We start from the raw sequence: 22,242 nt of genomic DNA on the forward strand, positions 1-22,242 counted from the left end.
TCAGCATTTTATTATTTTTCTTACAAAGTACTTTTTTCTCCACATTACCAGTCTTCTCCAACTTACTTGAAGGAGATCCTGGAACAGCTTCTTGAAGCCATAGTTGTAGCTACAAATCCATCAGGACGTCTCATTAGCGAACTTTTTCAGAAACTGCCTTCTAAAGTGGTAAGTGATGCAATTAAAAACAGGTAAATGTCAGTGTTTTGTTTTTAGTACTTCAAGAATTTTATTAATTACTGATAAATAAAGTAAGTTTAAAAGGAAGGTGTTGGGCCAGGCGTGGTGGCGCACGCCTGTAATCCCAGCACTTTGGGAGGCTGAGGCAGGTGGATCACCTGAAGTTGGGAGTTCGAGACCAGCCTGACCAACATGGAGAAACCCCATCTCTACTAAAAATACAAAAAATTAGCCAGGCCTGGTGGCGCATGCCTGTAATCCCAGCTACTCAGGAAGCTGAGGTAGGAGAATCACTTGAACCCTGGAGGCAGAGGTTGCGGTGGGTGAGCCAACATTGTGCCATTGCACTCCAGCCTGGGCAACAAGGGCGAAACCCCATCTCAAATTAAAAAAAAAAAAATGGAGGATGTTGGACCAGGCGCAGTGGCTCACGCCTGTAGTCCCAGCACTTTGGGAGGCCAAGCAAAACAGGCAGATCACCTGAGGTCAGGAGTTTGAGACAAGCCTGGCCAACATGGTGAAAACCCATCTCTAGTAAAAGTATAAAAATTACCCTGGCGTGGTGATGCGTGCCTGTAATCCCACCTACTCGGGAGGCTGAGGCAGGAGAATTGCTTGAACCTGGGAGGTGGAAGTTACAGTGAGCTGACGTCATGCCATTGCACTCCAGCCTGGGTGACAGAGCAAGATTCCGTCTCAAAAAATAAATAAAAGGAAGATGTTGGAGGCAGCTCCTCACAGCAGCACAAAACATACACGGTCTATCATTTTACATGACCAGAAGGTTGTGATTTTTATTTTTTTTTATTTTTATGTTTTTTGTTTTTTGATTGGTAATTCTTTTTGTTTGTTTCTTACTATGGTAAAGGATATGTATCATAAAATTTATCATTTTAGCCATTTTTAAGTGTACAGTACATTCACATTTTTATGCAACCATCACCACCATCTGGAACTTTTTAGTCTTACAAAACCAAAACTCCATACCCATTAAACACCAAGTCCACTCTCCTCTTCTCCTAGCTTCTGGCAACCACCATTCTGCTTTCTGTCTATGAATTTGACTATTCTAGGTATATCATAGAAGAAGAATCATACAATATTTGTCCTGTGACTGGCTTGTTTCAATTAGCATGTGTTCAGGATTCATCTATATTGTAGCCTGAATCAGAATTTCATTCCTTTTTAAAACTGAATGGCATTTTGTTATTTATATATAATATCTTTTTTTTTTTTTTTTTTTTGAGGCGGAGTCTCGCTCTGTCGCCCGGACTGGAGTGCAGTGGCCGGATCTCAGCTCACTGCAAGCTCTGCCTCCCGGGTTTATGCCGTTCTCCTGCCTCAGCCTCCGGAGTAGCTGGGACTACAGGCGCCCGCCACCTCGCCCGGCTAGTTTTTGTATTTTTAGTAGAGACGGGGTATCACCGTGTTAGCCAGGATGGTCTCGATCTCCTGACCTCGTGATCCGCCCGTCTCGGCCTCCCAAAGTGCTGGGATTACAGGCTTGAGCCACCGTGCCCGGCCAATATCTTTTGTTTGTAAGTTTTTTGGGGTGTTTGGTTTTGTTTAGAGATAGAGTCTTGCTGTATTGCCTAGGCTGACCTCAAACTCCTGGGCTCAAGTGGTCTTCCCACCTCAGCCTCCCATGTAGCTGGGTATACAGGCTTGTGCCACCATGCCGTATTACATTTTGTTTACTCATTCATCTGTCAGTGGACATTGGGTTGTTTCCAAGATTGGTAATTCTTCATTGATAAAATAAGCACCTTAACTAAGCCTTATTTATTATTTATTTTTTTGAGACGGAGTCTCGCTCTGTCATCCAGACTGGAGTGCAGTGGCATGATCTTGGCACACTGCAACCTCCGCCTCCCGAGTTCAAGCAATTGTCCTGTCTTAGCCTCTCGAATAGCTGGGATTACAGGCATGCACCACCATACCCGGCTAATTTTTGTATTTTTTAGTAGAGATGGGGTTTCACCATGTTGGCCAGGCTGATCTTGAACTCTTGACCTCAAGTGATACACCTGCCTCAGCCTCCCAGAGTGCTGGGATTACAGACATGAGCTACTACACCCGGCCTAAACGTTGCCTTTGTAAGAGTGGAAACTTTCTCTTTGTGTAGGAGACAGGGTAAGAGGAAGATAAATGAGTTCTTCCTCCTTTTAGTTCTCTTTGATCTCCTGGTGATGCTGAAAAAAGAAAAATGAATTAGGTACTCTTCTACCTGAAAAAGGAAGAGGTTTTCTAAACAAGTGAGACCTTTAAAAAGTATCAGAGTTCCTTATACCTTTACACCCAAAAGATAGGTAACATACAGATTTGACTCACATTAGCCTATGAAACCGCAAACATTTTCACGGCCTCAGCATTCTTATATTTCTAGGTAAGGGTATACTTCCAGAAGTACTCTACGGTAGCACTTAGCCCTATTGTGATCATTTACTTTTCTGTCTACCTCCTTTTCTCCCTGAATTTCTTGAGGACAGTGACTGTGCTGTGTTTACCTTTGTGTTCCTGTCTATAACTGGAACCCGATCCGAAGGATTGGATGACTTCGAATTACTTTGTACCCCATGCTGGGTGGTCATAGGTATGCAAGATGCTTGTTGACTGATGAGTAGCATGCAACTTTCCTCATCAGTCACTGGCAAGTCTAGTTATTTAAAGATGTGTCTTGACTAGCTGTAGAATAGTTACAACATTAGAAATAAAGCATCTGACCACTGCTGTCCTAGGCGTGAATCTTACTAGAAAGATATAATTATTAATGTTGGTCATATGACTTAAAATTTTAAGAAAAGGAGTAAACAGTGTGATGATTCTTTGAAGAATTAAACATGGAATTACCATATGATCCAGCAGTTCCACTTTGGATACATACTCCAAAGAAAGTGAAAGCAGGGTATTGAAGAGATATTTGTATACCCATATTCATAGCAGCATTATTCACAATAGCTAAAAATGGAAGCAACTCAGGTGTCCATCAGTGAATGAATGGATAAACAATATGTGACATACACATATAGTGGCATATTATTTGGCATTAAAAAGGAAGGAAATTCTGAAACATCCTACACGGATGAACCCTAAAGACATTTTGTTAAGCAAAATGAGCCAGTCACAAAAGGACAAATACGGTATGATTTCTTATATGAGGTACCTAGAATACTCAAAATCTTAGAGACATAAAGTTAGAATGGTGGTTGCCAGGGGCTGGAGGGAATGGGGAGTTAGTTTAATGTGTACAGAGTTTCCATTTTGCAAAATTAAAAAGTTCTGGAGGTGGATGTCGGTGATAGTTGCACAGCAGTGTCAGTGTACCTAATGCCACAAAACTGTACACTTAAAATTGGCTCAAATGGTAAATTTTATGTTACTATGTGAATTTTATTTTATTTTATTTTTATTTATAAAAAAATTATAAAAGAAGTGCAGGATAGGTGCAGTGACCCACACCTATAATCCCAGCACTTTGAGAGGCCAACATAGCTGAGACTGTGTCTCTACAAAAAAAAATTTTTTAATTAGCTGGACATGGTGGTGTGCACCTGTGGTCACAGCTGTTTGAGGGTTCTGAGTTGGGAGGATCACTTGAGCCTAGGAGTTCCAGGCTGCAGTGAGCTGTGATCATGCCAATTCATTCCAACTTAGGCAACAGAAAGAGACCCTGTCTCTTTTTCTCTCTCTTGCTCTCTGTCACTCTCATTCACCCACACACACATACACGCAAAATAGAAGAGAAGTACTGTCTTCGCTCAAGATTTATTCTTACCCTGCAGAGATAATCAGTGATGGTCAAATCAACAACAGTGATTTGGGGCAATGAAACGTTAATGATTAGTTCCCCCATTCCCCCTTCAAGGTCACCTTGAAGGAACTGGTTGGGAAAAGCAGGTTTCTATTGGTCCCTCAGGGTGTGACAGTTTGAAAGACAACAAGAATTGAGACCTGAAGGGGCAGGGCAGTTTTCACCTTTCCTTAGTAAGTCCATCCCAAGCAGGCTGGCTGTGTGGGAGAGGTAGATTGGGAATTTGTGGGATTGGATGACTTCAAATTACTTTGTACTCCATGCTGGGTGGCCTTGCCACAATTTGTCCTCTGAACTTTGTCTCAGAAGTAGAACTGGTGAAGAGAAGGGGCAGCAATGGAGATTGATCCAAGTAAAGGAAGGAGTAGGGTTAAGAAAGTAGTGGTAAGCTTAGGGGACAGATGAAATAAAGCAACACAGAGATCATCTATTCAGCCCAGTAACTGAGTGAAGGCTGTGACTTTCTGTTTTTGTTGTTGTTGTTTGGGCTTCGGTAGGGTTTGAACAGGTAGGAAGAGCTGGGAGAACACAATCTGACTTCCCCTGAACCTCTCCCATCTGATAAGACCAACTTTTGATATTTGGGCAACTGCAGTTATTTCCTCCAAGGAAGAAAATCTGTAGGAAAGCCTGAGGACAGTAAGTGATTCTAGGTTGTTGTGAAAGCTTCAAGGACATTCCTCAATATGTTCAACTTCTTGGGATGAGCTAGTATTTGATAAATCAGAAGTTGTTAATAATTTAGCTTCATTTCTTTTTTTTGTTTGTTTTTTCAAGACTGTCTTGCTCTGTCACCCAGACTGGAGTGCAGTGGCTCGATCTCAGCTGACTGCAACCTCTGCCTCCCAGGTTCAAGCAATTCTCCAGCCTCAGCCTCCCGAGTAGCTGGGATTACAGGCGCCCACCACTACACCCAGCTAATTTTTGTATTTTCAGTAGAGACGGGGTTTCATCATATTGGCCAGGCTGGTCTTGAACTCCTGACCTCGTGATCTACCCGTCTCAGCCTCCCAAGGTGCTGGGATTATAGGCATGAGCCATTGTGCCTGACCAGAATTTTGCTTCATTTTTTTTTTTTTGAGACAGAGTTTTGCTCTTACTGCTCAGGCTGCAGTGCAGTGGCACAATCTCAGCTCACTGCAACCTCCACCTCCCAGGTTCAAGTGATTCTCCTGCCTCAACCTCCCAAGTAGCTGGGATTACATACATGCACCAACACACCAGGCTAATTTTGTGTTTTTGGTAGAGACGGGGTTTCTCCGTGTTGGCCAGGCTAGTCTCGAACTCCTGACCCCAGGTGAACCATCCACCTCAGCCTCCCAAAAATGCTGGGATTACAAGTGTGAGCCAGCACGCCCTGCCTAGATTTTTTTTTTTTTTTTTTTTTTTTTTTGAGATGAAGTCTCACCCTTGTCCCCTAGGCTGGAGTACAATGGCATGCTCTCAGCTCACTGCAACCCCCATCTCCCAGGTTCAAGTGATTTTCTTGCCTCAGCCTCCTGAGTAGCTGGGATTACAGGTGCTTGTCACCACGCCCGGCTAATTTTTGTATTTTTAGTAGAGATGGGGTTTCACCATGTTGGCCAGGCTGGTCTCGATCTCTTGACCTCAGGTGATCTGCCCGCCTGAGCCTCCCAAAGTGCTGGAATTACAGGCGTGAACTACCACACCCAGCCCCAGCCTAGAATTTTTTTTTTTTTTTTGAGACGGAGTCTTGCTCTGTCGCCCAGGCTGGAGTACAGTGGCCGGATCTCAGCTCACTGCAAGCTCCGTCTCCCAGGTTTACGCCATTCTCCTGCCTCAGCCTCCCGAGTAGCTGGGACTACAGGCGCCCACCACCTCACCCGGCTAGTTTTTTGTATTTTTTAGTAGAGACGAGGTTTCACCATGTTAGCCAGGATGGTCTCGATCTGCTGACCTCGTGATCCGCCCGTCTCAGCCTCCCAAAGTGCTGGGATTACAGGCTTGAGCCACCTAGAATTTTTTAAAACATTAAATTGTATGCTAGTTGCATAATAATAACACTCAAATGCCAAGTTCTAACTCCTATGCCATGCTGTTGGATAGATCATGAAGCTTCTTAAAATGAAATTATTTATGGTTCTGATATAATAAACGTGCTGTACAGCGGTGTCTTTAGCCTCGAATCTCACAAAGCTGCTTAACTGGTTGTTTGAACAACAGATTGTCAGTGTACTTCCTTCTCTTCTCCTTAGCTTATTGAGCATGCCTGGCTTTTTGTCTTCCAGCAATATCCAGATTATTATGCAATAATTAAGGAGCCTATAGATCTCAAGACCATTGCCCAGAGGATACAGGTATGAAGATGACCATACATAAATGTTTGTGGTTTAGAGCGGATTGGCCTATGATCTTTCCTAGGAGCTTTTAGAAAACAGAGAAGCTAGTTGTCTCTGTAAGGGGTTATTAGCAAATCATGTAAATAAATTAAAATAGTGTTACTGATTGTAGCTTTGGATTGCATCTTAGGACAAAAGTTAAAATGCGTTGGTTACTGACATTTCTGATTATAAAAGATAACATTTGTGATAAAAGCTTTGTTTCATTTTTAATGTTTTAATTTTTTATTTTTGTGGGTACATAGCAGGTGTGTATATATTTATGGGGTACATGAAATCTTGCTACTGGCATACAATGCATAATAATCACATCAGGGTAGATGGGGTAACCTGTTATTTATTTTTATCTGCTTCCAAATAGCTTTAGGATACGTTAGAATAAAAGCTACCCACAATGGATATTAGAGTGTAAGGTCAGTGGAATTAGATACGACTTTTTTCTCTTTGGCCCTCTCTACCCTCCCCCTTCACTGTATCCCTAGCAGTAAATAGTGGCAACTAAGCACTCAGCATAGACTTGCTATGTACCTAGCACTGTTTTAAGCGCTTTATGTGTATTAGCTAATTAATTCTTAAAACCCCACAGGGTAGTACTGTTATTATTCCCATTTTACAAGTTAGAAAACCAAAGCACAGAAATATTAAGTAACTTGCCCAAATCACCGCCTAGTAAGGAGAACTAGGATTTGAATCCAGACAGTCTAGTTGTAGTCTGTGTTCTCAACCCTTACACTTACTGGTTCTTCACAGAGTAGGTGGTTAATGAATATTAATTATATGACTGAGTGACTAGGATTTAAAATTTGATTATTAGAAGTAAGGGAAAGTATAGGGAAAAAGAGCTAAATTGTACCAGAAATTGAGTATTTAGAGTAGAACTGATATGGTTCTTTTTCTAGCTCTGCTACTTAACCAGCTGTGTCACTTTGGTCAGGTGATTTGCCTGCTTCCTCTGCTGTATGTTGCGTGTAGTATCACTGCTTTTCAGAGTCATAGAGGTTAGTGATAATATAGATAAAGCATCTCACATAGAACCTACAGCATGAGGTCCTTATAAATGTGAGTCACTGATCTTCCCAGGATAAGAAGAGTTTGCCACTCCCAGGAGGTAAGGCAAAAAGGAAAACAGTGTGTTACATAGTGTCATTGAGAAATGAGACTGATAGCCACTGCGGTTTGCTAGGAAGGAGAAACTTCTTTGACTTTAAATTCTAAGAGAGTAGTAAAGAGTAACAGTATATAATTACTGGTACCACAGATAAATTTTCACAGAATGATAAAATACAGATTGCCTAATGTATCATCTGTTTTTTTTTTTAGAGTTTTTTTTTTCTTTTGAGACAGAGTCTTGCCCTGTCACCCAGGCTGGAGTACAGTGGCATGATCTCAGTTCACTGCAACCTCCCATCTCCTGGACTCAAGTCATTCTCCTGCCTCAACCTCCCGAGTATCTGGGATTATAGGCGCCTGCCATCAAACCTGGCTGATTTTTGTATTTTTAATAGAGATAGGATTTCACCATTTTGGCCAGGCTGATCTCGAACTCCTGACCCTAAGTGATCCACCCGCCTTGGCCTCCCAAAGTGCTGAGATTATAGGTGTGAGCCACCATGCCAGGCCTCATCGGGTTTTTAGATCAGCCCAATAACTGCTACTGAGAATGACTCAAGTCTCTTAAATCCCTGGAATTTCTAACATCTGTGTAAGAGGATTATGTTTTCATAATCCTGGAAATCAAATCAGATCCTTAATCATCTCTCTCTCAGCTCCAGTCTTCTCTTTTGACTTCTCGCCTTATCTTGTCCTTTCTTCTTTCCAAAAGTCTAGAGTCACCTTTTGCCATCACCTGATTCAAGGTCCTTGTCCTCTTATGTCCAAATTACTGGAATAATCTATTTTGCCTCTCTGATGAAAGGCTTTCTAGTCCTTTCTATATCTTGCCTCCTGACCTTGGCTTTCTTCCTCCCAGTTCCCTGCTCAGAGACTTAATTAACTTGTTTTCCAATGCCTGCTAAAGCGTGTCACAACTCCTTGTACCAGTTGAACAAAACCGACTCTGACTAACTTAAGTGGAAAAAGAATTTTTGAAAAGCATATTGGATAGCTCAGAATTGTTGAGAAGAAAGGTTGAGGAACTAGCCTTTGGATACTAGGCAGAACTCAGGAACATCATGGCACAGCCGAGATCGTGCACAGCCTCTTTGTGGTGCCATTGCTGTTACCACTGTCATTTGCTACTGTGGTCCCTGGATACTTGCTGCTCTACTGCTAGACTGTCCTCTACAGGAGTCAGAAATGAATTCCTGCCATTCCTGCAGGAGTCAGGAATGAATTCCTGGCCATTCCATTAATCCCTCTAGACCCAAGCATGAATTAGCTGACCTGTGGTTATTTCCCCTTGCCCTGGCTGCCAGGCTGCTGGCAAAGTGACCATCTGCCCACTTTCATCCTCATTGTGGGAGGTAGAGCCCTCCCTACACCTATGCTGATTCCCTCCACATAAGAAGGATGTATAGTTGTTGGTAGTCAGTCCCACATGGCAAATAGTTACACTCCTTTGCCTGGCTCTCTGGATTCTGCCTCTTTTGTTTTTACCCTACCTGTGCTTATGGTTCTACCCTTCTGCACCTTCCATTTTACTCAGTTTGGTTTCCTTACTCTCTCTAGACCATGTCTTTTTCATTTCTGTGTACTTATCATTAGGCAGGTGTGCCTGTTACCTAAAAGTGTGTCCCTCTTTCATTTCCTTTGTAAATTTAGGCAACTGTATGAGTATTCCTGGGTTATTTTGGATTGAGTGAGCCTTCAGACCTGACAGTTCTAGCACACAGTAGGTACTCAGAAAATGTTAGCCTCTGTGCTGGACTGATTTCATATTTTATCCCAAGTGGTTCATGTAACTAGAGGGAGTTTTGCTTCACACTATTAAATCCACTTTAAAGAATTAGTATTCATGAAACACTTAGAACTGTGCTTGGCACATAGTAAGCACTATGTGTTTGCAAAATAAAACTTTTACCTTATTTGACTTTTTAAAAATTGTAATTTATTTTTATGAGAATAATGCAGCTCTGGTTTTGCTACCTATCTCAAAAACTTACTTATAAATGGGTACAGTAATAATTTATAAAAAAGAAAATGACTTTACATGTTGTTCATATGTGTACTTTCCAATAAAGTCTTGGAATATGATGACAATTTAGAAATATGTGGGGTTCTTTTTTTCAAGGTTGTACTGATTAACTCTCATTAAAAGGAACTGCTATATTTTGTTGTTTATTGTAGAATGGAAGCTACAAAAGTATTCATGCAATGGCCAAAGATATAGATCTCCTCGCAAAAAATGCCAAAACTTACAATGAGCCTGGCTCTCAAGTATTCAAGGTTAGTTTTGTTGTTGTTGTTGCTGTTTTCCTTGGTGATAGTAGATAGTTTAAAGTCAATAATTTTTATCTAACAACTTTATTGAGATATAATTCACATACCATGGACTTTACCCATTGAAAGTATTTAATTTAGGCTGGGCGCAGTGGCTCACGCCTATAATCTCAGCACTTTGGGAGGCCTAGGTGGGTAGATCACGAGGTCAGGTGTTCCATAACAGCCTGGCCAACATAGTGAAACCCCATCTTTACTAAAAATAGAAAAATTAGCCAGGCGTGGTGGCAGGCTCCTGTAATCCCAGCTAATCAGGAGGCTGAGGTAGGAGAATCGGTTGAATCCTGGAGGCAGAGCTCAGTGAGTGAGATCACTGAGATTGCAGTGAGCTGAGATCGCGCCACTGCACTCCAGCCCAGGCAACAGTGCGAGACTCTGTCTCAAAAAGAAAAAAAGAAAAGTATTTACTTTAATGGTTTTTATTATATTCATGGAGTTGGGCAGCCATCACTCCAGTCAATTAACAGTCGCCCTTTATGTCCCCCCAGTTTCTCCAGCCCTAAGCAACCTCAAATCTATTTTCAATCTCTGTGTTTGCCTATTGCCATTTCACACAAATGGAATCATAAAATATGTGATAGGGATTTTTTGCGACTAGATTGCTTCAGTTAGCGTAATGTTTTCAGGGTTTATCCATTTTGTAGCATGTGTCAGTACTGTGTTCTTTTTATTGCTGAATCATATTCTACTATGGGGATATACTGTATTTTATTTACCCATTCATCAGTTGATAGATACTTGGATAGTTTCTACTTATTGGCTATTATAAATAATGCTGTTGTGAACGTTCACATATAAATTTTTATGTGGACGTATAAATACTACATATATATATATATTTTTTTTTTTTCTCTTGGATACATATCTAGGAATGGAATTGTGGGATCATGTGTGGTAACTGTCTATTTAGCTTTCTGAAGAACCGCCAAACTGTTTTCCGAAGTATACCATTTTACATTCCCACCAGCGATATCCAGGTGTTGCCATTTCTCCACATCCTCACCAACACTTGTTTTCTATTTTTGTTTTTGTTCTTATTATAGATATCCTAGGGAGTGTGCAGTGGTATGGCATTGTGGTTTTGACTTACATCTCCCTAATGATTAATGATGCTGAACATCTTTTTATTTTATTCTTTATTTAGATTTTTAGGTCATTCATATGTCTTTGAAGAAATGTCTGTTCAGATCATTTGCCGATTTTTTAATTGTGTTACCTGTCTTTTTGTTGTTGAGTTGTAAGAGTTCTTTATATGTTCTGGATATTATACCCTTATCATGTAAATGGTTTGCAAATATTTTCTCCCATTCTCTTGTCTTTTCACTTTTGTGATTGTGTCTGTTGACACACAGAAGTTTTTCATTTTGAATTTCACTTTATCTATTTTTTTCTTTGGTTGCTGATGCTTAAGTGTCATGTCAAATAAACCATTGCCTAATCCAAAATCACAAAGATTTACACCTGTGTTTTCTTGTAAGAATTTTATAGTTTAGCTCTTAACATATTTAGATCTTTGATCCAGTTTGAACTAATTTTTGTATATGTGAGGTACATGTAAGGTAGGAGTCCAAATTCATTCTTTGATATGATATATTATCCCAGCACCATATATTGAAAAGATTATTCTTTCCCCGTTGAATTGTCTTGGCAACTTTGTTAGAAATCAGTTGACCATAGATGTATGGGTTTATTTCTAGATTCTTTGTTCTATTCCACTCACCTAAATTTCTGTCCTTATGGCAGACTTGGTTAGTTTTGAATCCATTTTTTAGTTAAATATTGACTTATTCCCTGGATTTAAACTTCATAAATACAAAAAGCAATCTATGTAGTGCAGTACACAGTGTGAAATGACTGTTTCATTGCTTTGCAAATTCCATCTCAGAAGTTTTATAGTTCTGTAATGAATAATTGCTTGTAGAAATTTATTAATCATGTATAATGGGGAATTTGCCAAAGGAGACTCAAAATCTTTTGGTAATAAAATCATTTAAATTTTCTGAATGCTGACTCAAATACTCAAAATTGCTGTTGGTAGTTAATGTTAACTTTTATTTTTCATCTTTTAAGAAATTCTGAGAGAAAATAAGGAAAGAACTATGAAGTCCTTGTATTCCTAGTTCCTAATAGGACATTTTAATAGTATATAGTACTAATTGTTGTTATAGTTAAGAATTTTACTCTTGGGTCTAATTATTTTTTCTAACTTGAGTTTTAAAGAGAAGGGAAACTTAAGCAAGTACATTCATTCTAAACTTGTGTATATAATCTTTAATCTTAGAAGTGCATCTCTATTTTGACTTTTAGGTCAGTGTACATAAGTAGAGTTCCTTGTCCGTAGTACCTCACTTTATCTGCGGTTTTGCTTTTGTGTGGTTCTGAGGTCAGAAAATATTAAATGGAAAATTCCAGAAATAAGCACTTCATAAGTTTAAATTGCACACCATTCTGAGTATTGTGATGAAATTCATACCATCCACCTCTGTCCTATCCAGTCTCACCTGGAACATGAGTCATTCCTTTGTTCAGCCTGTCCACACTGTGTACGCCACCTGCTGTTAGTCACTAAGTAGCCATCTCAGTTATCAGATTGACTGTTGTGGTACCACAGTGCTATGTTCAAATAACCTTATTGTGCTTAATAATGGCCTCAAAGCACAGGAGTTGTGATGCTGGCAATTCAAGAAGCTTTAAAGTGTGCCCTTTAAATGAAAAGGTGAAAGTTGTTGACTTAAGAAAGGAAAAAAGAAAGGTATGCTGAGATGGCTAAGATCTACAGTAAGAACAAATCTCCCAGCTGGGCACTATGGTTTAGGCCTGTAATCCCAGCACTTTGAGAGGCCAAGGCAGGAGGATCACTTGAGGCTAGGGGTTTGAGACCAGCCTGGTCTACATAGCAAGACTCTGCCTCCACCAAAAAAAAAAAAAAGATGAATCTACTGCTCATGAAATTGTAAAGAAGGGGAAAAAAAAAAAGAAGTTTCTGCTAGTTTTATTGTTGCACCTCAGACTGCAAAAAGTTACAGCCACAGTGCATGAAAAGTGCTTAGTTAATATGGAAAAGGAATTAAATTTATGGATGGAAGACTTTGGTACTGTCCAAGGTTTCAGGCATCCACTGGGGGTCTTGGAATGTATCCTCCATGGACAATGGGGCATTACTGTATTATACCATTAGATCTTTATCTAAATATTACTTGACTAATCAGGAAAGAACTAGGAGGCATTTTAACTTACATTTAATTAGTGACAACTTTATGAAGATAGATATTTTGGAAGCTTGTAGAAAGGTTGGAGGATGCAGCTTTGTGAGTATTGAATGGAAGTCTGCTCCAAGTGGAAAGAGTGCCATAAAAGGTGCCCAGTGCATGAGTTGGGGGCATTAAGCTGTCCTTTTATCTGTTCCTTTTTTAAACCAAGTAATTTTATCTTGACAGGATGCAAATTCAATTAAAAAAATATTTTATATGAAAAAGGCTGAAATTGAACATCATGAAATGGCTAAGTCAAGTCTTCGAATGAGGTAGGTTTAAGAAAATGTCTAGGCTGGGTGTGGTGGCTCATGCCTGTAATCCTAGCACTTTGGGAGGCTGAGGTGGGCGGATCATGAGGTCAAGAGATAGAGACCATTCTGGCCAACATGGTGAAACCCTGTCTCTACTAAAAATACAAAGATTAGCCAGGCGTGGTGGCATATGCCTGTAGTCCCAGCTACTCAGGAGGCTGAGGCAGGAGAATTGCTTAAACCCAGGAAGTGGGGGTTACAGTGAGCTGAGACCGCACCACTGCACTCCAGCCTGGCGACAGAGCAAGACTCTTCTCAAAAACAAAAAAAAGAAAAGAAAATGTCTAAAACCTTTATGCCTTTATATTTGCTGAATTTTCTAGGTAGTGAAATCAATAAACATAAACACGGTGTGTGTTACATTTAAAGATGATACTTACAGTTGATATTATGATTCTAAAGATAGTAGTAACTCTTAGCCCCTTTGCTGCTGAAGGGCTTCATTTAAAAAGAAACAGTTTTAAAAACGTTACATCACTATATACTTTGTACAAATATTGTTAATTTGTACAAATATGAATATATATACACATATAATATGGTATACATTAATATTACACAGAATAGATAATAGTATAGCATTTATATATAATATTAATTGTATATATTCATATTTTCCGTAAGACTATTTAGCCAGGTATCAGGAGATCCAGTCTCATCCTGGCTTTTCCTTGTACTAGGACTGTGACTTTTTTTTTTTTTTTTTTGAGACAGAGTCTCACTCTGTTGCCCAAGGTGGAGTGCAGTGGCACAATCTCGGCCCGCTGCAACCTCCACCTCCCGGGTTCAAGCAATTCTTCTGCCTTAGCCTCCCGAGTAGCTGGGACTACAGACACACGCCACCATGCTCAGCTAATGTTTTTGTATTTTTAGTAGCAACGGGGTTTCACTATGTTGGCCAGGCTGGTCTTGAACTCCCAACCTCATGATCCACCCACCTCGGTCTCACGAAGTGCTGGGATTACAGGCGTGAGCTGCCGCACCCAGCCAGGACTGTGATCTTGAACTAGTTTTAGTTCTAGGATTGCATTTCCCCCCAACCTGAAATGGGAAGGTTGGGTGATGGCTTTCAAAGCTTTCCTCTGCCCTTGACATTGTTTCAGTACCGGTCCTCTGGTCACTGCAGTGACCAAAAGCTCCCCTAGGACCAGCCATGGTCTGTTCTTCCCTGCAGAGTCCCCAGGGCCTGAAACAGAATCTGCTGCATAGTAGAAGTTCAGAAGTATTTTAGCATTTCTATTTAGAAGAGAAGAAAATGGTTGTGTGTGTTTATTTGTTTACCCAGCACTCTCATTTCAGCTACCAAGTTTCTAAGCTTTTTATCTTATCTCTGGATAGGACTCCATCCAATTTGGCTGCAGCCAGACTGACAGGTCCTTCACACAGTAAAGGCAGCCTTGGTGAAGAGAGAAATCCCACTAGCAAGTATTACCGGTGAGAAAAAGAGTGTTTAGTCTGAGAGTTGACCTGTGCTTTTAAAGATAGGCATACTAGTATTTGCCCAGTGGCTATCTTGAAGGAATATTTTTGGGTATAGTTTGGTCGTTACGAAAATCTGTTGTCAAATGGTTTATTTAAAAGGTTGAGTTACTAGGGTGGGCACGGTGGTCCTGTAATCCCAGCACTTTGGGAGGCTGAGGCGTGTGGATCACTTGAGGTCAGGTGTTTGAGACCAGTCTGGCCAACGTGGTGAAACTCCATCTCTACTAAAAACTACACAAATTAGCTGGGTGTGGTGGTGGGTGCCTGTAATCCCAGCTACTTGGGAGGCTGAGGCAGGAGAATCATTTGCTCGGGAGGCAGAGTTTGCAGTGAGCCGAGATCATGCCACAGCACTCCAGCCAGGGCAACAGAGGAAAACTCCATCTCAAAAAAAAAAAAAAAAAGATTGAATTACTAAAGTAGGCCTTACATCACCTCTCAGACGATGCTTAAGCATTGTTTCTCAGGCAGTGTTTAATGTTAGCTACCAATAAAATGTGAGGTTAAATACTAATAGGTTTTTTTAATTCATAATGTAATTTGGGTTTTTTTTTTTTTTTGGTTTGTTTGGTTTTTGGGATTTTTTTTGAGATGAAGTTTTGCTCTCGTTGCCCAGGCTGGAGTGCAGTGGCACAATCTCTGCAACCTCTGCCTCCCAGATTCAAGTAATTCTCCTGCCTCAGCCTCCTGAATAGCTGGGATTATAGGTGCCTACTACCTCACCTGGCTAATTTTTTGTATTTGTAGTAGAGACGGGGTTTCACCATGTTGGCCAGGCTGGTCTCAAACTCCTGACCTCAGGTGATCCACCCGCCTCGGCCTCCCAAAGTGCTGGGATTACAGGCATGAGCAACCATGCCCAACCTCATAATAGAATTTGTATTGTAAAATGTGAACATCTTAGAATTATCAGCAACTGTGACTGAGTCCTTATTTTCCACTCCCTCTTTTCTAAGAGGAAAAAATAGTTTTCTTGGCTAAGATTGATTTTAAGAACCATTAAGTACAGAGATAAACTAAGGAGGCAATTGAATAGAAATTATTTTTCTTTTATCTTAACACTTTGTTAACAGTTCCTATTCCCTGTTAAGTAACCTAATTATTATAACATCCTTCCCTGTCTTCTAAATGCTTTTTTTTTTCTTTGTAGCAATAAAAGAGCAGTACAAGGAGGTCGTTTATCAGCAATTACAATGGCACTTCAGTATGGCTCAGAAAGTGAAGAAGATGCTGCTTTAGCTGGTAGGCATTAGGTTTTGACTAGTGAAATGCCTTCTTAGTGGATCCTTCTGGCTCAGTGAAATTGCAGTGATTTTGTTCTGGCCTAGAGTTTGCTAGTTTGGGAAGTACACGCTATTTTGTTAGATTTGATTGTACTCTGGTTGTCAGACTTACCAAAAGGTTAATGCTTTGTCTTGTCTTAAAATTTGTATTTCGGTAAATAATACGTTTGCAAAAATAATTGATAACTTAGCAGATCCCAGTTTAAAACCTGTAATGATAGATAGTGAGTACTAGTAAAAGCATCAGAAAATCTCAGAAATCCACATTCATCTTAGATTTTCAGGCTTTAGCTTATATTTTCAGTGTGCTCTAATTTCTTCTCAGCTTGTCTTTCTCTTAATTTTGGTATATTATTTTCCCCTTTACTATAGATTTTTTATGTGTAAAGATAAAATTTGTTTCATTAAATTATTCTGGTATATCCTTTTCTTTTTTTTGAGATGGAGTCTCACTCTGTTGCCCAGGCTGGAGTGCAGTGGCGTGACGTTAGCTCACTGCAATGTCCGCCTCCCGGGAGTGCAGTGGCGTGACGTTAGCTCACTGCAATGTCCGCCTCCCGGGTTCAAGCAGTTCTTCTGCCTCAGCCTCCTGAGTAGCTGGGACTACAGACATGTGCAACCATGCCTGGCTAATTTTTGTATTTTTAATAGTGACTGGGTTTTATTGTATTGGCCAACCTGGTCTTGAACTCCTGCCCTTGTGATCCGCCTGCCTCGGTCTCCCAACGTGCTGGGATTACACCACACCTGGCCTCAATTTCATTATTGAATGTTACACAACAGACTTCTCCAGTTGTATCTTGTTTTTAACTAAATCTCCTATAGAAATTTCATAATCACTATAGACTATTATGTATAATTTTACTTTTTTGAAGCATTGATCTACAGAATTAAGTGTTTCTTTATTTAAATTGTGCCTGGTCTTATCAGAAATTGAAAAAATATTATCTTGTTGTTAGCATTCTTTTTTGCTGATTATAAAAGTGACACACGACCGGGAACAGTGGCTCACACCTGTGATCTCAGCACTTTGGGAGGCTGAGGTGGGTGGATCACTTGAGGTCAGGAGTTCAAGACCAGCCTGGCCAACATGGTGAAACCCTGTGTCTACTAAAAATACAAAAATTGGCTGGGCATGGTGGTGCACGCCTGTAGTCTCAGCTACTCTGAAGGCTTAGGAGATTCACTTGAATCAAGAAAGTGGAGGCTGCAGTGAACTGAGGAAGTGGAGGCTGCAATGAGCCAAGATCACACCACTGTACTCCAGCCTGGGCAACAGAGGCACTCTGTTTACAGTACAACTCTGTCTCGGGGGGAAAAAAAAAAAAAAAAAAAAGGTTACATGGCTGGTTACAAGAGACACATCAAATATAAAAACATAAGAAAGTTGAATCTAGAAGGATGGATAAGGCCAGGTGTGGTGACTCACACTCATAATCCCAGCACTTTGGGAGGCCTAGGTAGGAGGATTGCTTGAGCCCAGAAGTTCAAGAACAGCCTGGGCAACATGGCAAAACGCTGTCTCTACAAAAAATACAAAATTTATTCAGGCGTGTTGGTGCATGTCTGTAGTCCCAGCTACTTGGGAGGCTGAGATGGGAGGATCCTGAGCCTAGGGAGGTTGAGGCTGAAGTGATCACACCACTCCACTCCAGCCTGGGCAACAGAGTGAGACTCAGAAAATAAATCAATAAAAAATAAAAATAATAAAATTGGGCTTTTGTCTTGAAAAAAAGAAAAGGATGGCTGAAAGATACACCAGGTAAACAATAACCAGAGTAGCTACACTGACTTTTGATAAGATGGACTTTCAAATAGAGATCATTACACAGATAAAAAGGATTACCTAATGATGATAGAAGGTTAATTTTGTCAGCAAGTTAAATTATAGAAGAGCTCAAAATATGTAAAACAAGCAGATGAAACTTTACAGAGAAATTCAAAACACTCCCTTTGTCTGGTAGCCCTCTTTTCTCAAGAGTTAAACAGAAAATCAATGAAGATAAAGATTTGAACACACTTCTTCATGTAAGTATTTGTTTCCTATTGCTGCTGACACTGTGCCACAAACTTAGTGGCTTAAAACAATGCAGGCTGGTGCACTGGCTCACACTTGTTATGCCAGCACTTTTAGAGGCTGAGGCAGGAGCATCAGTTGAGTCCAGAAGTTTGAGACCAGCCTGCTCAACATAGAAACACCCTGCCTCTACAAAAAAAAAAATTTTTTTTTTTTGAGACGGAGTCTCACTCTGTCGCCCAGGCTGGAGTGCAGTGGCAAGATCTCAGCTCACTGCAAGCTCTGCCTCCTGGGTTTACACCATTCTCCTGCTTCAGCCTCCCGAGTAGCTGGGACTACAGGCACCTGCCACCTCGCCCGGCTGGTTTTTTGTATTTTTTAGTAGAGACGGGGTTTCGCCATGTTAGCCAGGATGGTCTCGATCTCCTGACCTCGTGATCCGCCCGTCTCGGCCTCCCAAAGTGCTGAGATTATAGGCTTGAGCCACCGCGCCCGGCCAAAAAAAAAAATTTTTTTTTTTTAAGACAGGGTCTCCCTCTGTCACCCAGGCTGGAGCAGTGATGTGATCTTGGCTCCCTGCAAGCTCTACCTCTGGGCTCAAGCAATCCTCCCACCTCGGCCTTGCTAGTAGCTGGGACCACAGGTACTTACCATCACACCTGGCTAATTCTACCAGGAAAATTTAAAAATTAGCCATGTGTAGCTACTCCAGAGGCTGAGATGGGAGGATCACTTGAGCCTGGGAGGTTGAGGCTGCATTGAGTCGTGATCCCACCACTGCACACCAGCTGTGTCTCCAAAAAAAAGAAAAGAAAGGAAATCTTTAACTGGAAAGATCAATAAAGTCAAAAGTTATTCTGTTAAAACCCTTAATGAAATAAACAAGCCTGAGGTGAGATTATCAAGAAGGCATAAATAAACAATATTGGTGGGGAGGAGAGCATACAGAGTTTTAAAAAAGACTGTGTGAATAAGGCTGGGCTTCGTGGCTCACGCCTGTAATTCCAGCACTTTTGGAGCCTGAGGTGGGCGGATCATCTGAGGTTGGTTGGGAGTTTCAAGACCACCTGGCCAACATGGAGAAACTTTCCCCGTCTCTATTACAAATACAAAATTAGCCGGGCGTGGTGGCACATGCCTGTAATCCTAGCTACTTGGGAGGCTGAGGCAGGAGAATCACCTGAACCCAGGAGGTGGAGGTTGCTGTGAGCCGAGATTGTGTCATTGCACTCCAGTCTGGGCAACAAGAGCAAAACTTTGTCCCCCCTCAAAGAAAAAAAAAAAAAAGGTGAAAGGTGTGAATACCGTTATGCAGATATATTTAAAAATTTAGATGAACAGATTTCTAGAAAATAAGTGCCTAAAACGGATTCAAGGATAAAAAGGCTGGCTCACACCTATAATGCCAACATTTTGGGAGGCAGAGGCAGGAGGATCACTTGAGTCCAGGAGTTCAAGACCAGCCTGGGCAACATAGCGAGACCTCACCTCTACAAAAAGAAAAATTAGCTGGTGTGGTATGGTGCATGTCTGTAGTCCTGCCTACTTGGTAGGCTAAGGCAGGAGGATTGCCTGAACCCACGAGTTCAAGTTTGCCATAAGCTGTGATTATGCCACTACACTCTAGCCTTAGCAACAGAGCGAGACTCTGTCTCTTAAAGAGAGAATACAAGGTCAGGAATTTGAGACCAGCCTGACCAACATGGTGAAACCCCGTCTCTACTCAAAATAGAAAAATTAACCAGGTGTGGTAGTGCATGCCTGTAATCCCAGCTACTCAGGAGGCTGAGGCAGGAAAATTGCTTGAACCCAGGAGGTGGAGGTTGCGGTGAGCTGAAATCATGCCATTGCACCCCAGCCTTGGTGACAGAGCGAGACTTCGTCTCAATAAAAAAAGAATAAAATACAATCTTCCCACGTAGAAAACACCAGGCCAAACATTTAAGGAATAGAATTTTAAATAAACTCATGCAGAGAATAGAAAAAGAGCTCTGCAGTTCATTCTGTGACTCTAACATAACCTGTGAATCTAATAGAACCTAGACATCAAAGCCAAACAAAATATAAGCACATTGTCTAGCAGTGTATATAAAAGATAGTATATAATGACATAGTTGGGTTTAGGATTAGAAAATATTTAAAAAGTAATATCTACCACAGTAACAAATTATAAGAGTAAAATCCTATGATTTGCTCAGCAGATGCATTTGATAACTGTTTCAGTTCCCATTCAAGATAAAAATTATTTCCTAACTAGTAAGAGAGGGGGATATTGACAGAGTATCTCCTTTTTTTCTTTTCTCTTGAGATGGAGTTTCACTGTTGTTGCCCAGGCTGGAGTGCAGTGGCGTGATCTCTGCTCACTGCAGCCTCTGCCTCCCGGGTTCAAGTGATTCTCCTGCCTCAGCCTCCGAGTAGTTGGGATTATAGGTGCCTGTCACCACGCCCAGCTAATTTTTTTTTTTTTTGTATTTTTAGTAGAGACATGGTTTCGCCATGTTGGCCAGGCTGATCTCGAACTCCTGGCCTCAAATGATCTGCCTGCCTCGGCCTCCCAAAGCACTGGGATTACAAGCATGAACTACTGTGCCCAGCCTCCTTTTTTCTTGAGACTGGGTCTCACTGTGTCACCCAGGCGGGAGTGCAGTGGCGTGATCTCAGCTCACTGTCTCCTTTTTTCTTGAGACTGGGTCTCACTGTGTCACCCAGGCTGGAGTGCAGTGGCGTGGTCTCAGCTCACTGCAATCTCCACCTCCCAGGCTCAAGCAGTCTTTCCACATCAGTCTCTGGTGTAGCTGGGACCACAGGCACGTGCCACCACACCCAGCAAATTTTTTATATTTGTGGTAGAGATGGGGTTTCATCATTTTGCCCATACTGGCCTCAAACTCCTGAGCTCAGGCTATCTACCCACCTCCACCTCTCAAATTGTCGGGATTACAGATGTAAGCCACTGTGCCCACCCAAGGGTATCTCCATTTTTAATGGAGAAAAGGTAACAGCATTTCCCTTACCAACAGAAACAAGGTAATACTGTTACCTTTGTTAGTCACAGTACTAGCCAGCCTATAGTGACAGCAATGAAGGTGTAAGAATCAGAAAAAATGTATAAGGATTACAGTTGACAGTTTTTTTTAGAAGATGCCACTTACAGTAGCAACAAAATACATATCTAGGTGTCAATCCAACTGCAGGCTCTTTAGGGGAGAGATCAGAGGTAGTAGAGTCAGAAAAGACTAGTTTCAAATTCTTAACCTGCTTCTAGCTCCATGACTCTGGTTCCTAATCCCCTTCAACTGCTTTTATGTGGTGAGTGAACTTGTGCAAGTAATTAAACTCATGTGCCCAGTTTTCCCATTTGAAAAAGAAGTGATACCCATCTTATGTGGATTACCTGAGGCTGGTACTTATCAAGCTCTTAACACATAATTGGCCGGGCTCGGTGGCTCATGCCTGTAATCCCAGCACTTTGGGAGGCCGAGACGGGCAGATCACGAGGTCAGGAGATTGAGACCATCCTGGCTAACACAATGAAACCCCGTCTCTACTAAAAAATATAAAAAATTAGCTGGGCTTGGTGGCGGGCGCCTGTAGTCTCAGCTAATCGGGAGGCTGAGGCAGGAGAATGGCGTGAACCCAGGAGGCGGAGCTTGCAGTGAGCCAAGATCGCGCCACTGCATTCCAGCCTGGGCGACAGAGCGAGACTCCGTCTCAAAAAAAAAAAAAAAAACACATAATTAAATTCTTTTTTTTTTTTTGGAGGCGGAGTCTCACTCTGTTGACCAGGCAGGATTACAAGCGTGAGTCACTGGAGTGCAGTGGCGCGATCCCTGCTTACTACAGTCTCCACCTTCCAGTTTCAAGTGATTCTCTTGCCTCAGCCTCCTGAGTAGCTGGGATTACCGTCACCTGCCACCACACCCAGCTAATTTTTTATATTTTTAGTAGAGATGGGGTTTCACCATGTTGGCCAGGCTGGTCTTGAACTACTGGCCTCATGATTTGCCCGCCTTGGCCTCCCAAAGTGCTGGGATTACAGGCGTGAGTCACCGTGCCCAACCTAAATTCTTTTTTTTTTTTTTTTTTTTTTTTTTTTTTTTTTTTTT

At 41.4% G+C, this 22,242-nt stretch overlaps 1 protein-coding gene across 18 annotated transcripts in view; it reads left to right on the top strand.

The window, feature by feature from the left end:
* PBRM1 (polybromo 1) overlaps positions 1 to 22,242 on the top strand; it is a 148,964-nt gene that overhangs the window by 28,119 nt on the left and 98,603 nt on the right. For 16 of the 18 annotated variants that reach the window (XM_026447990.2, XM_026447995.2, XM_026447992.2 and 13 more), the window contains 6 exons: positions 52 to 168; positions 6,241 to 6,309; positions 9,637 to 9,735; positions 13,227 to 13,312; positions 14,693 to 14,788; positions 15,987 to 16,078. In XM_026447990.2, the coding sequence (XP_026303775.1) occupies positions 52 to 168; positions 6,241 to 6,309; positions 9,637 to 9,735; positions 13,227 to 13,312; positions 14,693 to 14,788; positions 15,987 to 16,078 (559 nt within the window). The remainder of the gene's footprint in view (positions 1 to 51; positions 169 to 6,240; positions 6,310 to 9,636; positions 9,736 to 13,226; positions 13,313 to 14,692; positions 14,789 to 15,986; positions 16,079 to 22,242) is intronic. The other 2 variants (XM_026447994.2, XM_026448006.2) reach the window with 1 other exon arrangement.

Source organism: Piliocolobus tephrosceles, chromosome 2, assembly GCF_002776525.5.
Source record: "Piliocolobus tephrosceles isolate RC106 chromosome 2, ASM277652v3, whole genome shotgun sequence".
In the NCBI taxonomy this organism is placed as follows: Eukaryota; Metazoa; Chordata; class Mammalia; order Primates; family Cercopithecidae; genus Piliocolobus; species Piliocolobus tephrosceles.